Source organism: Indicator indicator, chromosome 2 (genome assembly GCF_027791375.1).
Source record: "Indicator indicator isolate 239-I01 chromosome 2, UM_Iind_1.1, whole genome shotgun sequence".
Lineage (NCBI taxonomy): Eukaryota > Metazoa > Chordata > Aves > Piciformes > Indicatoridae > Indicator > Indicator indicator.
The window spans coordinates 30,011,240-30,028,030 of record NC_072011.1 but is presented as its reverse complement, the minus strand read 5'-3'; the positions used below and the strand labels follow the sequence as shown (position 1 = coordinate 30,028,030).

Here is a 16,791-nt window from a genome sequence, read left to right as displayed (position 1 = left end):
TGAGTACAGCAAAAAAAAGTCTTCAGGGAGTTTGAGGTTTTCTAAAGTTTTAGTTGCTGTACATTCCTTTTTCTTTAAAAATTCATGCAGGCTTTAGAAGCCATCTTGGTGCAAGTAAGAGCACAAGTAAGAATTCTTGTCCATGTTTATTAGTCCTTTGCTGTCTTCCTAGAGCTATTTTGCATACTTTTTTTTTTTTGAGATTCTTCAGAATTTAAGGTGCCAGGAAGTATATATGTAGGTTTACTTTTCTGGGAATTTATGGAGGGAGAATGAATAGACTAATGTATACAGCAGGGGAAGCTATGAATAATGAAAAAAGTTGACAGAAGTTATTTCTAAATAACTTCTAAAATAAAAATACTTTCGCAATGCCTACATACATTCAATAGATGACAGTGACTTTTTGGATTAAACCTCCAGGTAAATCATTTAAAAAAACAAAGAGCTTTAGGCACACTGCATTGACCTTTATTTTTTAGTCAGAATCTCACTTTACCTCATTTCAGAGGTGTGCGTTTCCTAATACTTTAAGTCATACTAGATTTCTGAAACCATCATGCTGATTTAGTCTGCACTTTCTTGTCTAGTGCAAAAGCCTTTATCTTTGATCATATCTCCTTGTCTTCTTTCACTAGGTGCAGCATCCCCTCGTGCTGGACTTTTAACTGTGTGAACTTTCTAGCAAAACTACATAAATAATGCTTCCAAGTGGTAGATTAAAATTACTACTCTTCTGCTTTCACAGTTTGAGCAGTATGTGACCAAATGTGAGATAGACATGGGAAAGGCTGAAGTCTTTTGTGTGTAATTTGTTCTGGTAGAAACAGAAGTACATTTGTTACTGACTTGTTTAATAGAAGCAGTAACCAGTCATTTATGGTGATTCTCTTTTCATTTTTACATTCTAAGCTAAAAACAGGAGGTATAAGACAGTGATGTGAAAATTGTATGGAGAAAACATAATGTTCAGTTGTTTTTAAAATTACTTTTACCTATTGTCCCATGTTAATTCAACTGGAAGATCAAGACCAAGTTGCTGGCAAAGATAGTATTGTCATTAATACTTTGGAGGGTGATTGATTTATAGATTGGACTATGTTGACTGTCTAGGATTCATGAATATGCCTGATTGGCCCCAATGCAACTACATTTATGACAGGAATAAAACAAACAGGAAATGATCCTCGCAAAAGCTGAGACCACTCAGAAGAAAGGCTGGGTTGTTTGTTTTTGGGTTTTTTTGGGTTTTTTTCCCCTCTGGACAGACCCATCAAGAAGATATGCTTTCTAACCTTTGGGGCTTTTTGTTGGTTTTTGGGGGTTTTGTGTGTGTGTGTGTGTGTGTTTGTTTTGTTTTTAATTGTTTTCCCATTTATTTGACTGGCTGGGGGGTTTTATTGTTGGTTTGGGGTTTGGTTGTGTTGATTTTGTTTTCCTTCTTTTAACAAATTTTTGTGACCTATTTTGTGTATGTGGAAGGAAGGCTTATGGGAAAAGGAATGACACTGTGTCAGTCATAAAAGCTAGACACTGACTTTACATTAGAGCTCCTTAGTATTGTTGTTTGGGGTTTGTTTTGTTTTGTTTAAATCTGTGGAAAGATAGTGAATGATTATGAAGAGACTTAAACTAAGGATAGCATCTAGTAACTGGTAGCACCTGCTGGATAACAGGGGGATTCATCAAACCTGAAATAGTGCTACTGGAAGCATCCTTATTACTGTGTTTATTTGGAATGAACGAGGAAAAGTTCTCTGTCAGCACTAGGTCACTTCATCTATCAAAGGTCTAAGTTGAAAAAGATGCACACATGTTACTAGATCTTGTCCTTACTACTTGGGTCAGCTCAAAAGATTGGCTTAAGTCTACTGTCCATAACCTTCACTTTACAGAAGTTTCATCTTTATTCAGTCTGTCTTCAAATCAAGACTGACTTGATAGAACTCCTTCCAGGGTTGGGCAGTGTTTGGATAGCTGCTTTAATAAGTTAGCAACTCAAACCTATTGATTGTTTTATCACGCTTTGATTTTGATTTAATTTTTTTTCCACTGTGCTATTCCATGTTAAGCTGAAAATTTTTATTACAGGCTAGATTATTAATTTATGTGTATCCACTGTTGCCAGCTCTTTATCTAAAGCACAGTAATAGTACACATAGACTTAAATTGCTGTATAAAATAGCAGTGTGGTTTATGGTCTTGGGGAATGCTGGTAACCTCAGATAGAAGACCTATGTTTTCCAAGTTTAGAGGACAATAAATGCTTAGATATACCTTTTTCCTTATCCTAAAATTTATCAGAAAACGGTCTCGTTATCTTCTCTGCAATACAGTATTTTGTGATGTTGGTCTTTGACTCATGTTTTCATTTCAGAGATCTCATTCAGAGTTTGGCAATGTGGTGGGAGCCTGGAAATCATCCCTTGCAGCAGAGTGGGTCACGTATTCCGCAAACAGCATCCTTACACGTTTCCCGGTGGCAGTGGCACTGTGTTTGCAAGGTAACTTAAGTCTTCAGCTGGATTTCTTCAGACAATCAGCAGGTGGCAGTAACTTCATTTCAAGGATCTTTTCCTTAGAAATATTTGCAATATTATCTAGCATGAAAAATATTGATTAAAAGGAAATTAATGACTTTGAGGCAACTACACTGACTGAAAGAAGAATCTGAGTTAAAAACAGGGAACTTCTAACTTCTAATAGACCCAGCCTGAGAATCTGGATAAAGAAGGGAATGCTTAGCTCGGAATTCTGCCAGTTTTGAGAACTTTGTGTTTATTTGGTTTTAAGGAAGGCTTTATTTTTAGAGCCATCTCATAAATATTCATTTTACAGAAACAGCTTTATCATTCAGTAAGAGCCAGAATGCACTGAGTTATAAAATATGTTTTGCTTGCTTTTTGTTAATCCGTCATCAATGTGATAAGCAAACGATTACGTAGCCTGATTCTGGCATTTGTGCCAGCCTGTGGGCAGCTTGGTTCTAGATCATATTTGCCTTTGCTGTTTTATGTTTAAAAATGGTTTTTCTATAGACCTAAGAATACCGCAGCATTAAGAGCTTAGATTAATTTTACTGTTCATACAGTGTACGGCAGTAGCTGAAATTCTCCTCTATGGAATGAGAAAAGCAATTCTGATTGGTGTCCTAGCGTTGAAGTAATTTGGTTAAAGGTATGGCACAAGTCTATCGTGGACGTTTTGATCAAGACTCTTTGTCAGTTGCAACAGAAGAATCGTGTAGGGTTTGGTTTAGATGATTGAACTTCATGCTCAGAGAGCTAAAGTAGTACATGTCTCAGCTAAAAGTTCTGTGGGCTAAGAGCTGCAAATGAAATAGTTTATTTATCCTTGGAGGGGTATGGAACTCAAACTCTGCTTAACATGAACCAACACATAGAGTACAGGTGTCCTTAAATTCTTCACAAATTCAACTATATTGGCAGTTCAGAACATTTTGTTTTATCTTACTGAGACACCTCCTTAGGGTGTAATTCTTCTCTTCCACTCTTGTTATACCACCAAGATAACTCAAATGAATTTAATAGTCTGCTGAAATAAAGTTACTGTCCTGTTCCATTCAGTATTTATAGTAGGGATTTGCTGGTCCTCTGTTCTTTGGGATCTGTATTTTATACTACAGTGGAAAATTAATAATAGTACTTCTAGGAAAACAAATGCTAGCAATGAAATATCCTCTTTTAATAAATCACATCTCTACTCCAATAGTGTGCATCAGTAGGTAGGCTTAGGAGGCAACCGTTTCAGTTTCTCAGAAGGCTTTAAAAATACAATGTCATAACAAAGAGCATGGTTAATAAAAACAAATACATAAATTGTACAGTTTCCCAACTCTTCTGCAGCTTTTCCATCTTTTGGTTGTTGCCAAGATGCTGCCTCTCTTTTGATGTAAACAGCTACCTAAAAAGAGCTCAACCAAAAAGTAGGAAAAAGCTGTAGCTGTATACATGCAGGGTTACAGTGACATCGGAAGTGCATCATATTAGCAGGGGCTGAAGATTCTGCATTTGCACTGGGATTAGAGCTTTTGGATTTTGTTGTGAAGTCAAACCATCATCATGATTTTATCACTCGAATGTGCTGTCAATTACATAGCAGATTTTTTTTTGAAGTCACATTGTGTTTTCCATTAATTTCTGTTCAAAATTACTTTGAAGGGAGATCCTCTCTGTGCTTGAAGGGTGAGGACAGCTGAAGCCTGCAATCTAGTGTCATGGGTGCTTGCTTCCCTTTAGACATCTACCTTTCTCTGCAAGTGGTTCATCACCTGCATCCTTAGCTGTCCTAGCTGTTTCAAGTTTGGAAATGCTACTAAAAAAAAAAAAAATTGTTGCACTGGAATTCATTTTGAATTGACCTAGAAAACTTGCATATCACTTAAAAGCAGAATCGGCAATTTACCATATATTTGAAGGTTTCCTTCTCAGTTTTCTTAGGTACAAGCTAATACAACAGAATGTCTTCAGATTTTAACAAGGAGAGAATGAGAAACCTCAGATAGTGGGATACCCTTGTAAGACAGGTGTTATCAGATGTGTGTTGGACCATGGTGCCAAGAGAGTTGGTGTGTGGAATCTGTGCTTACCTTGTGGTCAGGACTTGTTAGCTTATACCGTCCTCTGTCCCTTGACTGTGTAATTTGTTCAGGAGAGCTCTGGGTAAGCGTCCTGGTTTTAGCTGACTAGTCAGTGTGCACTGCTTTTTGGCAGCCAAAACAGAGTGGTGATTCTGGGTGAGAGACTGAGTCCCATTTCGTGAGAACGGGAGACCATGTCCTGGCTGTGTGCTGTAGGCAGATACAGCTTGTGTCTGACAGCACTTGTTAGATCAGTATGCCCACCTTCATACACTCCTTCAGACAAACTAATAAACATTGTAGACCCCAGTCTACTCCATGCAAAGCTAGCTCTGATCACTCAGTGCTCGGTTTCATTGACTGTGGCTCAGCATTAAATGCTGAGTGCACCCTATGCTGTGTTCCTCAGCCCCCTATCTTCTTTGGGGTCTTGCTGGTTTGGACAGTTTTTAGCATCTGTACTTGTTGCACTAAACCTGAACTGTTTAGCACTGAGCAGGAAGAAACATATGATGCAGGCATGCATTCTAGCTTTGAAAGTGCCTTTGGAGCCACTAAACCCTGGCAAAATACTACCAAAATCTATTTGACCTGTGGTAGCCAAGCTGGTTACTGAGCAAGAAAGAGTGGGCAGGTGCTGAGCAGCTGGCTGACACTCAGAGAGACCTGAGTGAAGATAAACTGAAATAGCTCTTTAATCTGGATTGAACGGGATTTTGCTGACAAAAGAATTAAAGAAATCTTTGCAAGGAAAAACCAGTCCCTAAACAAACAAAAAAGGTGGAAACCTGCCTTGTGACTGTTTTCCTCAGCAGCCTGCAAGAATTTACTTTATCTTGGCTATTTTTGTCTTTTGAAGTTGTTACTGGCTGGCTGAATTTACTCTAGTTGCTTTAGATGAATTTACTGCCAAATGTAAAATAAGCTTCAGAGCATGGCAGTTGCAATTGAAATAAGGATTAATTTTCTTAGAATAAAGTTACAAACAATAGAAGTAAATGAGTTTTACATAGAAGCCAGCAGATCAAAAAAGACGTTACCTTCTTGCAGTTCAGAAAGATATTTCAAGACACTAGTTACATAAATATAGGAATTTTAGTTACAGATGAGTTTGATCAGAAGGAAAGAATTTGGGTTAGTATTTTTCACATTTATTGCAATAATTAATCTCTCCTCAAATTTTAAAGCATTGAAAACATTTTCTAATTACTGGTTCTCCTCAATTACCCTCAGCTACAGCAGACTTGCTTGGTTCATAGCCTTAAATGTCACAGTAGCTTATGTCTTTTGGAACTTAGAGTGCTCTGCTGGTGGGAATGGGATGAAGGCTAAAAATGTTTTCCTTATGTTATCATAAATGTTTTCAGAAAGGTAAAATATTTAATATTGCAAATTGTTGAGGTGTTTGTTTCCAATTAGTCCGCTTATCCAGGTGAACACTCACTGAATTTGGCTTCTGTCAAATTACTGTTATAAAAAGAAGAAAAAAAATCAAACAACAAAACCACAAAACCCAAACCACACAACAACCTAACAACTTCTGTGTAGTTTGCAGAAAGAATCAATATGGTAAGAGTTGGGAGGGACCTCTGGAGATTGAGTCTAGCCCTCCTGTCAAAGCAGGATGACCTGTGGCAGGCTGTACAGGATTCTGGCTGAAAACCCGAAGCATTGATGAGTGTAGGAAAGACTTACATTGATTTCAGTTATGTTACTCTCTAATATTTTTTTTTCATTCCTTGGGCCTTTAACAGGGAATCTTCTGTCTGGCTTTTGAGGCACATGACTATGCAGCACTAGGAAGGATTAAAATCAATCAATGACATGGTTTAATTGCAGCTAGATAAAATATAACCTCTGCATTTCTTATGGTTGTCCCTAGAAATACACGCAGGGCAGCAGAAGTCTGGATGGATGAGTATAAAAATTTCTATTATGCAGCAGTGCCTTCAGCCAGGAATGTACCTTATGGCAAGTAAGTCACAAGTGCTTCTTTGAAATATTCATTTATTCTTCACCACCTTCTGAGGTGAAAACAGTGCTAGTTCTCAGGAGTTACCTCTTTTAGTTCTACAGTTCTACTGCTCTTGAGTTTTCTGTGTATTCCTTACAACATGTCAAGACAGCAGCCTCACTTTGCAAACTGCTCCTTTTTTCCCTCTCTAGTATTCAAAGCCGATTGGAACTCAGAAGGAGACTTAGCTGCAAACCCTTCAAGTGGTATCTTGAAAATGTTTATCCTGAGTTACGGTGAGTTTTGGCTCAATCAGAGGTAATATGGAGTGCTTTTTTCTCTCCCCAGAAATCACCAGTTTTTCTTTCTCCTTTCTCAGATGTAAAACATGTCTTTTAAAATTATTTGTGCAAGCAGTGCCTCATGCAGAGTTATTTGGTTTGGTTTTGTTGTTGTTTTATGTTTGTTTGGGGCAGGTGGGTTTGTTTGGTTTGGTTTTTCTTTGTGTGTGATTTTTTTTGGTTGGTTTAGTTTGTGGGTTTTTTTTTTTTTGAAGTTCCATTCCATAAAGAGCCTTTATTCCCTATCAAGCTTCTTTTTCTGCTTACTGCAGCTGAAGCTGCAGTAGCAGGGATTTTAGAGAACAGTGTAAGAAGGACTCAGCTTGCCTAAGCCTGAAGCTAGTCTCCTATACGAGTTGTTCAAAAGTGCACTGTTATATATCCTTCTGTCCCTTAAGGTTTTGCCTTTGCCTAAGCATGTGCCTAGTTGAGTGAGGAGAGTGAATCTTGGTGCATTAAGTAGTGGGAGTCAGCAGACGAGAGCCTTCTGTGTTTGATAAAGTAGATGCCTAAGACTCTGCAGCTGCTGAGCCTTCTTTCTGTCTCTTGTTCTCTGCCACTGGATAATCACTAACTTTTGGGGAGGGTGAGAAGAGGGAAATGAGAGGTAGCATTACTATCAGTTGCTGCAATATGAATGCTTCCAGACTAGTGAAAAAAATCCTCAGAGAGAAACACTTTTTGAAAGGATATAAAGGTTTTTGTTCAATAACCCGTTAATAAATATGTCTGTCAAGTCTGAATCTCTAAACTAGTTTTGTCTGTTGTCAACCTAATGGCAATATGATGGTAAGATGTTGTGTATGCCTTGTAAGAATACTTGGGTTGTTTTTTGTTTTTTTTTTTTCCTTCCTGGGAGCACTTCATATCTGTAGAACTGGGTAACTGCTAGTGTCATAAAGGCTTGGAATGCAAAAGCAGCCAGCCATTGCATCCCTAATGAAACACATACAGAGCCACACGTACCAAAGAGTCTCAGAAACCATGATAATACTGAGAAAGTGAGTTACTCTTGATTTTTCTCTTAAAAGTGCCAGAGGTTATCTATTTTTATTTAATTTGTCAGAAAAAATTGTCTTGCAAGCTTTCCTGGAAAATGTGCTACCATAAACATTAAGTGCAACGTTGTCTTCCTCTGTGTCATCTTTCACATGCTCATTCTCCTGGGTTGAATTTTTATGCTCATATTATGGTCTGAAGTTTCAAAGGAGGTAATGTGCCCAACCTTGCTTTACTGTTTTGCAGTAACATAGGGACCCTACCCCACAATGGTAGTTTGTTGAAGGGTTTTGTCTAGGTATTTCCATACTGTGGGTGCACTTGGTGCACAACCATTAGAAAACTGGGATCAACAAAAGATTAGGTTTTTTTGATTGGCTGGGTTTTTTAGTTCCTAACCCCTTTTCTAACACTTCAGTAGAAATAAGGGAAAATATTGAATGTCATATTTCTGCCACAAGCTAGTTTGGCTGACAAAAACAAGAGGGCCTGAAAACTTTAACTGATAGCATTAAGCTTCAGTGACTTTGAGATGATAAGTCATCTTTAATTTGCTTTTTTGTGCTAAGTTCATATGTTTGTCCTCATTCTTTGGTACGAGTCTTTTTTGTATTCTGTCCCAAGCTTGCAATTTTAATCATGTTTGATCAGTTCATGATCAGATAATTGCCTTCCTTCCTCAAAAGATGACCGAGATTTTGTGATAGTAGTCATCACTCATCTTTAACCCATTTTCTTAAAAATACTCTGAGTAAAGACAAGGAGATAAATAACAACGAAATTGAATTAAGCAGATATTTCTGGTTCTATTTTAGGGTACCTGACCATCAAGATATAGCTTTTGGGGCTTTGCAGCAGGGTACCAATTGCCTTGACACATTGGGCCATTTTGCAGATGGTGTTGTTGGAGTTTATGAATGTCATAATGCAGGGGGAAACCAGGTCTGTATGCCATTAGTACTATTATTTTTTTCCACAACGTGATTGTATTGTGGGGGTTGGTTTTATCTTGGTTTCTGGTGGGTTTTTTGGTTTGGTTTGGGTTTTTTTAAGAAAAAAGTGAAGCTATTTAACTCAAGCAGGTGCTTTGTGCTGCTGATAGGAAGATGAACCCAAATCAGCAGATCAGTTGTTATAAGAGATTGTCTAAATAATTTCTCTCTCAGATACAAATTTGCATTTTCAGGATTAGAATCTGAGCCCAGAGATTCATTCATTGTGCATCAGATTATCCCCTTCATTTGTCTCTATTAATATTTGCTTTTAAACTAGAAGCCAGTAACTACCCTGGAGGAAACTTTGATGCCCCATTAGTCATTTTGAATTTTCAGTAGCAGGGTATAGAAAAAATCTGCCTTAAATCCCTGTCTGGGCTCCTCTAGAAAACAAAGGGGCCTAAATGGCATATCTCCTTCACTCACTATAAAAGGAGTGTTTCAACAAATCCTTTCTAATCCTATTCCTAAACTAACTGCAAATGTGTCAAGTTTGTAAATGAGAGCATTAATTATTTCAAAGAACCTATTTATGCAGCTGTGACTGAGTTATCATTTGTGGAATATATGCATATGCACTCGCTGTCTTGTGCTGCTTTGCCACTAAGTTCTTTTCAGAATCAAACTGACTATAAATCAGATTGTAAGATTAATACTTGAAGTACATCTGTTAAAATAGAAGCCTGACCAATTACAAAGATACTGTTGAATGAGTATAAGAATTTTGCTTACTCTAATTTAAATTAGAAGGGGGAAACACCAAAATCACCCAAAGCCTAAAACAGAGAATTTATTTCCTAGAAAGTGTGCTGTGTTGATTTGAGGGGATTGACATCATAAATCTGAGAGGTGCCCCTTTTCCCTATGATTAAAGAGAATGCATCTGGGGGGGCTTTTCCTATTACCTATATGAAAGTACATTCACTTCTTCATAACACCACAATGTGTATTAGGAGAAGAGGTGGACGTGTCAGAATTGCCTTGGGGCACAAACTGTGCAGTTTCTGGTGATATTGTGTGTTCTTTGTATATACACAAAGTCCTCTTCCTCTTTCAGGATCCACTCCCCTGAGTCTGACCCTCTTCTGCATGTTTCTTCTGTGAGGCTGACTTTGAGAGAGCAATATACAAACCAGCTCTGAACAGGTCCCAGTGGAAGGATGTTCAGACAGATTAAGAGGCAGAATGAGTCAAAATCAGGTTTACTGTCCAAGCGAATTTGTATTGGATTGGAAGGAATGAACAATGTGGGAGGAGTAAGAAACAAACCACAGTCTTTAAATCTGTGTGTTCTGCGTCTGCTCTCAGCAAGAGGGTTTGAGCAGGGGGGAGACCACCTGCTATAATTTGAAGAGTGTACTCTGTCTTATGCTCAACACATCTTAAAATGCAGAATTTAAGTAAAAATGCACCTGGCTACCCCCCAGGCTGGTAGAATTCAGTTATTAAAAAGATGATAGGTGTGCATCCAGTGGATGGGAGGTTGACCTTGAGCCAGCAGCGAGCTCTTGTGGCCAAGAAGGCCAATGCCGTTCTGGGGTGTGTTAGAAGGGATGTGGTTAGTAGGTTGAGAGAGGTTCTCCTTCCCTTCTACTCTGGCCTGGTGAGGCCACATCTGGAATAGTGTGTCCTATTCTGAGCCCCTCAGTTCAGGAAGGACAGGGATCTGCTTGAAAGAGTCCAGTGCAGAGCCACAAAAATAATTAAGGGAGTGGAACATCTTCCTTATGAGGAGAGACTGAGGGAGCTGGGGCTCTTCAGCTTGGAGAAGAGGAGACTGGGAGGTGACCTCATTCATGGTTATGAATACATAAAGAGTGAGTACCAAGAGGATGGAGCCAGGCTCTTCTGGGTGATGTCCAATGACAGGACAAGGGGCAATGGGTGGAAGTTGAGGCATAGGAAGTTCCATGGAAACAGGCGGAAAAATTCTTTCTTTGTGAGGGTGACAGAGCACTGGAACAGGCTGCCCAGGGGGGTTGTGAAGTCTCCCTCTCTGGAGATATTCAAAACCCATATGGATGTGCTCCTGTGTGATGTGGTATAGGTGATCCTGCTCTGGCAGGAGGGTTGGACTAGATGATCTTTCGAGGTCCCTTCCAGCCCCTAACATTCTTTGATTCTGTGATCTCTGAGGGCTGAAGAATTTGTGATGTATTTGACAATTATGTACAACCTATAGGGTTATGATAAGGAGCTAAAGGTAAAGCCAAATGCACTTCAGTGCAAGGGGAAGATTTCAGGTTAGTGATGTTCTAACTTTATATTTATGGCACAGATTTCTTTTCAGGTGTCCTGGTTTTCATATTGTTACGTAGAACTATTCTCTCTCCATCCTGTGTCCTGAGCAGATACAATGCTTGCTACTTTTTGTCTCTTCTGGTGTAGTGGGACTTGCTTAATCTTATCTTCATTCATACCATGGAGGGCCTTCACATAGTTGGTCCAGCAGCAGAGCCTGGAGCTTTTGTGAAGCAATACCTTTGAGTTTTAAATGTGTTCTTTTCTTGCATCATTTCTATTGTCTGAGGCTCTTGCAGCCTTTTGATGGAAGGGTGAAGATGTAAAAGCAGTATTTCCAAAGCTGTTAAACTTTGTCTGCAGGGTTCTCAAAGACAGGTTTTGCCACTTCCCTGCTAATATTTTCAACTGTCACTATTCAGTATAAATCTGATAAGACAGTCATCTGTTTTAGGGACACTTGTGATTCCTGGATAAGCTCTGAAAATAACTTGATTCCTTAAATTGTTAAAAGTGGCTATTAATGAGTCTTTCTGAAGTCTTATGAACTGGACAGACCTGAGAAGGCATGCAATTTCGCTGTTGTCCAAGGTTAACATATTGACAGGGAAAGGAGAAGTTTTCATCTGAAGAGTTTGGGAGACAAATAAAGTGAATCAGAGTTCTTCTGCCTTGGCTTTGTTTTTGCATAGCTGCTGTTATTCTAACGCTTGCACAATATGGTCCCCATCTAACGGCTCGCTACCTATATGATGGTGATTACTTGGAATCACACAGGTCAGAAGTTCTGATTGTTTCCTGAGCATCTGTTCTCAAAGAACTTTAATTCTTGTTAAATCTGATTAATTTAAAAGTGATTATGCAACCTAAAAATTCAGTTGTGGTATCAGAAAATGAAGGGGGGGCAGTGGGGGAAAGGATGGGATTAGTCATTTAATTTTTCCAAAACACTGATTGCTTGCAAAATATGTTTAAATGTAGCCAGGCTTGGCCCTGTGTCTGGGCATTTGTATTATACAACTATGAATCCTCTTCAGTTGCTGGAGAAAAGCTAATCATGCCATTGAAGTAGGGACAAGCATGATTTGGATCATTACCAAGGATTTAGTTGATCGATCATCTTCCTGCATCAAAGGATAATTAGACAAATGAAGTTCATTTTGGATCCTGGAGTCCAAACTTGGAGGAGAGAGGCGTGGAGGGAGTTTGAACATCAGGACCAGGCAGTTTGTAGATGGATGCTGAGATCAAACAAACTGGGCAGCAGTACACAGAGAACAGCATTTCTTTGCTCTCTGTTTAAGAGTCGCATATCTAAATGCGTTTGAGGGAACTTCTGTTGTAAGTCATGCCGTGGATAGGAAGCAGCATGCTCTCTGTACCCTTGAGTGTGTCCCTCTTGTGTATTGATTGCTTTCTGGTGGTTTCTCTATATTAAGAGCTGCTGTTTTCTCACTGTGGTACATGTGCTTCTTTTACTCGTGGGCAGAGTGGCCAGTGATGCTGCAGACCAGGTTTTTAGGGAGAATGTAAATACATACAGGGGAAGAGAGAGAGATAAAAATACAGGTGGACAGGTACTTGGACAAACAGTTTAGACCTGAGCACCTGTGACTGCCCGCGGTACTTGTGTGAAGCCAGCAGAGGGAGCAAACAGCCAGCCCAGCCCTGAGCTGCCTTGTGAATACTGCTGCTATTGGAATTAGTGTTAAAAAGGACATTTTTTCCTTTCTCCTCCTCTGTGGTGAGCAATGAACTGTTCTAATGCTCATACCAAGTTATTTACAGGATTTTATCCTCTGCTATATATTCGAGGATGGCATGTGCACCTAGTGTGTATTTTAGTATACACAATTTTGTACACTGTTTTCCTTCCTTTTTCTAGGAATGGGCCTTGACGAAGGACAAGTCGGTGAAACACATGGATTTGTGCCTTACTGTTGTGGACAGAGCACCTGGTTCACTAATAAAACTTCAGGGCTGTAGGGAAAACGACAGCAGACAGGTTAGTATGGCATGAATGTATTCTGCACACAGTAGGGAAAGCCTGGGTTGTGAATGAGGATGCAAGAACACACACTGCTGTCCACACTGCTCCTTGCTCTGCCTCGCTGTTGTTTGTGTGTGGAAAGCTAGGATGTGTGACAGATGGGCAAAGCAGCAGGAATAAGCTTGTTTACTGAGCTTTTCTTTTCACAGGCCAGTGACAATCTTTTATAAACAGAGGTTTTATCCCAGCAGTGGCCTTATGTAAAGGTTTCACACAACAGCATTGATGTGTAACATTCTTCAGCTGTCATGCCTGCTTTCTGATGCAGAATATATATTCCATAATGCATTTCCAAAAGGTCATATTCAGTGAAGTTTGAAGATTATGTAGTCTGTGTCTCAGAATAGTGTGGCTTGGCTTTCCTTTCTTCTTTTCAACTGTGACCTGCTTATAACAGTACTAGTCTCCTTTGATTTGTTGTTATTAATACAGCATGGTGACTTCATTTCCCAGGCCTGAGGAGAATCACATTTTGAGCCATGCCATCTTTTTGATCTAGTCCTATAACAATTCATTTCTGTCTGCCATGTCATCAGTTCTGATCATCTGCCAGCTTCCTTGCTTCTGTATATCAGTTTTTGCAGACAGATAACTGAACTGCTATTGTTGATGAGCAAAGAATATTCTTGCCAAGGCACGATGTATTTGAAATACAACAACAAAATTAACATCCTGTGTTTGGGATTTATTCTATCCCTGGCATTACCTTGGGCAAAGAGGTTTGACAGCACAGATTGTCAATTTTTCTTCTGGATAGTGGAAAGCTGTCTGACAGATTTCTGAACTTCTGTAAAGTTGTCTTCAGTGATTGTGCTTCTTGCTTCTGTGTTCAGAATTGTGGTGTAAGGTGGATGGAATTTGTGATTTTTATTTTTGCTGTTGACTGAATGTTTCACACAAGTAACGTGATGTGACATCATATTGGAGGAGTGCTGAAGTAGAATAAAATGATTTGGCGTTGTGGTTCTGTGTCTGTTGCAGAGTGCTGACTGAGCAGCTGTTTTGGCAGTGCTTGCCATAACTTACACAGCCTTATTCAAGGATCGTCTAAACTGAGTTCCATTATTGCGCTTTTCACACCTTTCCCAAGCAGGTGCCAAGGAAACTTAGGAAGACTTCAGAAGACAGGATGTAGAACTCATCCTTTTCCTGCTTTTCCAACTGATAATTGTCTTTTCTCTTCCAGAAATGGGAACAGATTGAAAGCAACTCTAAACTGAGGCATGTTGGCAGCAACCTCTGCCTAGACAGCCGAAATGCCAAAAATGGTGGTCTCACCGTTGAGATCTGCGGTCCTTCGTTGTCACAGCAGTGGAAATTCACACTTAACCTGCAGCAGTAGGAGGACTGACATGCATAAAGCTCTTTTGGTTCATAGACGTTGGGCAAAGTTTTGATTGAATTACTGATGTATTTCTTAAAACTTTCCACGGAACTTATATACCTCAGTATTCCACCTTTATCTGAAAGTAGGAGAGTGCTGGAGCAGACACCAGGGATCCAGGGACTTGGAGCGCTGCAAAGATGTCACTGAACATGACTGCAGCACAATTCCTGCTTAGTGTGAAGGTGTCAACGGTTCCATACTGTCTTCAGTTATGTACTTGCACAGCAGATAACAAACTCTAGGAACAGCTGATATATGATTAAAAAATGGATCTGAAGAAACACCTGTGGGGTACAGGGTGTGGGAGGGAGGGTGGGGGAAAACTACCAGAAGGTCCTATGAAAACTCCATTTGCTTAGAAATCATGGTTTGTTGTTTCCGGAAACAGAAATGTCATTTTCAAGTTGTTTTTTTTTGTTTTGGTTTGGGTTTGGGGTTTTTTTTGGTTGGTTGGTGGTTTGTTTTGTTTTTTTTAACTCCTGTGTGTACTTGGTAATTTGAATATGAACTTTTCTATGATGGACTCTAAATATAAATATATAAAAATATATATATTGTCAGCTCCCAATGATTTATATCCATTTTCATCATCCTGTAATTATCCAGGAAGTGATTTGACACATGCATAACCAGAAATCAGTTTGAAATGCTAGGAGAGTGAAACTTTATGAAGGTGAGGATTTTGTGCTGCTGAATATGATGGCCATGCTAACACTGGATGCTTTTGCTTTTACCAACTGGATCTACTTCTTCACACTTTGCCCTCTCTGGAGATCATGAAACTCAGGAGGAGAAAGAAAATAGCAGAATAAGCCAACACATCTGCATAGGTGGTTGCTCAGATTGTTTATTCCAACTTGGGAATTCATTACATGTGCTCTGGATATCGTTAAACTTGTACTTGATACTTGGGGTTGATGATTTCTCTGGTACTTTGTCTTCAACATACTTCTTCCTTTGTTACAAAATTTTATAAACAGTGCAAATCTTTGGTACAGTCGTGTGGGTTCAGCACTGTTTTATTCTGGGCCTTAATGAGAAAAAAAAATGTTTCCAACTCCCCTTTTCAGTTGTAGAAAGAAGACAGAATGGTAACATCACTGCTGAAAGCACAAGATCTGAGTGTTAATTTACAAGGATGAGCAGCTCTATAGTATCTCTCAACTGCACTTGCTAAATTTATAGACCTGCTATTGGGAAGTGTTCTTTCATTTTGTTTCTTCACATGGAGCTTTTGAATGGATTCAGGCTTGGCTCTGGGAATCAGCCTGGATACCATCAGACCTACGAGGTTTGAACCACAGAACCCATGCATTTTGAAGCTTCAGTCCAGCTGATGTTATTTTTATATTAAAATAATACTGTCAGAGTTAACCTGAACTTTGGCCTGTCCTTTCTTATGTTTGCAAAGACTATGTAATTTTTTATTAAGAGGAAATGCTTCAATGAGCTTTTAAAGGGAAAGGCAAATGAGTGCTAATAAGCAAGACAGCATTGACAAAAATTGGTGAAGACATTGGGCCAGGAAGTGGTTTTGGTAAGATGTTGGATTTCAGGAAAGTGTCAGGGTTAATCATAAGGAAATTAAACACTTCTGCTACACTGTAGTATGCTGGTACAGTTCCCCTCCTTCTTTGCTCCTGTGGTTGTGGGTTGGTTTGGGTTTGGGTTTTTTTGGTGTGTTTGTTTGCTTGGGAGTTTTTTGGTGTGTTGCTTTTTTGTTCTTGTTTCTTTTTTTTTTTTTTTTTTTTTTTTTCCCCTCAAGTTTCCTTTCAGCTGCATCTGTATGTTAGATGCAGAGGTGGTACTCTTCTGGGCAAAATGGCTTTAACTGTGCCAGTCAGTGTGCCCATAAATACCCTGTGTGTCTGAAGTTATGACTTGCAAGTACCTGCGTACATTTTCAAAGGGGACATTAAATCCTGTTTCTCCCATTCATCAACTGACTTTTTTTATTAATAAATAATAGTTGGGCTTTTTTCCTTGCTTCTTCAAAAATCCACTTCCTCCAGAACTTCTCTGTTTTAGAGGCCATAGAGTCGATAAACTATTCTTCACCTTTGAGTCTTTCCCTATGTCTAGCCTTTTAACCCATCTGTGATCCATAAACATAGTAGATTTCTTCATATTCTGGAAAAATAAATGCTGTGATATGGGCTCAGCAGCAAGTCAACTGTTTGAGGTTTTGAAAAGCATAATTTAAAAAAGAAGACCTAATTACTCA

General features: G+C 39.1%; 1 protein-coding gene across 1 annotated transcript in view; it reads left to right on the top strand.

Annotated features, from left to right (window-relative positions):
• GALNT2 (polypeptide N-acetylgalactosaminyltransferase 2) overlaps nucleotides 1–14,522 on the top strand; it is a 95,421-nt gene extending 80,899 nt beyond the window's left edge. Inside the window, exons 11-16 of the mRNA XM_054394560.1 lie at nucleotides 2,378–2,504; nucleotides 6,483–6,575; nucleotides 6,767–6,850; nucleotides 8,710–8,836; nucleotides 13,016–13,135; nucleotides 14,367–14,522. Coding sequence (XP_054250535.1) covers nucleotides 2,378–2,504; nucleotides 6,483–6,575; nucleotides 6,767–6,850; nucleotides 8,710–8,836; nucleotides 13,016–13,135; nucleotides 14,367–14,522 — 707 coding nt within the window. The remainder of the gene's footprint in view (nucleotides 1–2,377; nucleotides 2,505–6,482; nucleotides 6,576–6,766; nucleotides 6,851–8,709; nucleotides 8,837–13,015; nucleotides 13,136–14,366) is intronic.
• Nucleotides 14,523–16,791: the final 2,269 nt, after the last annotated feature.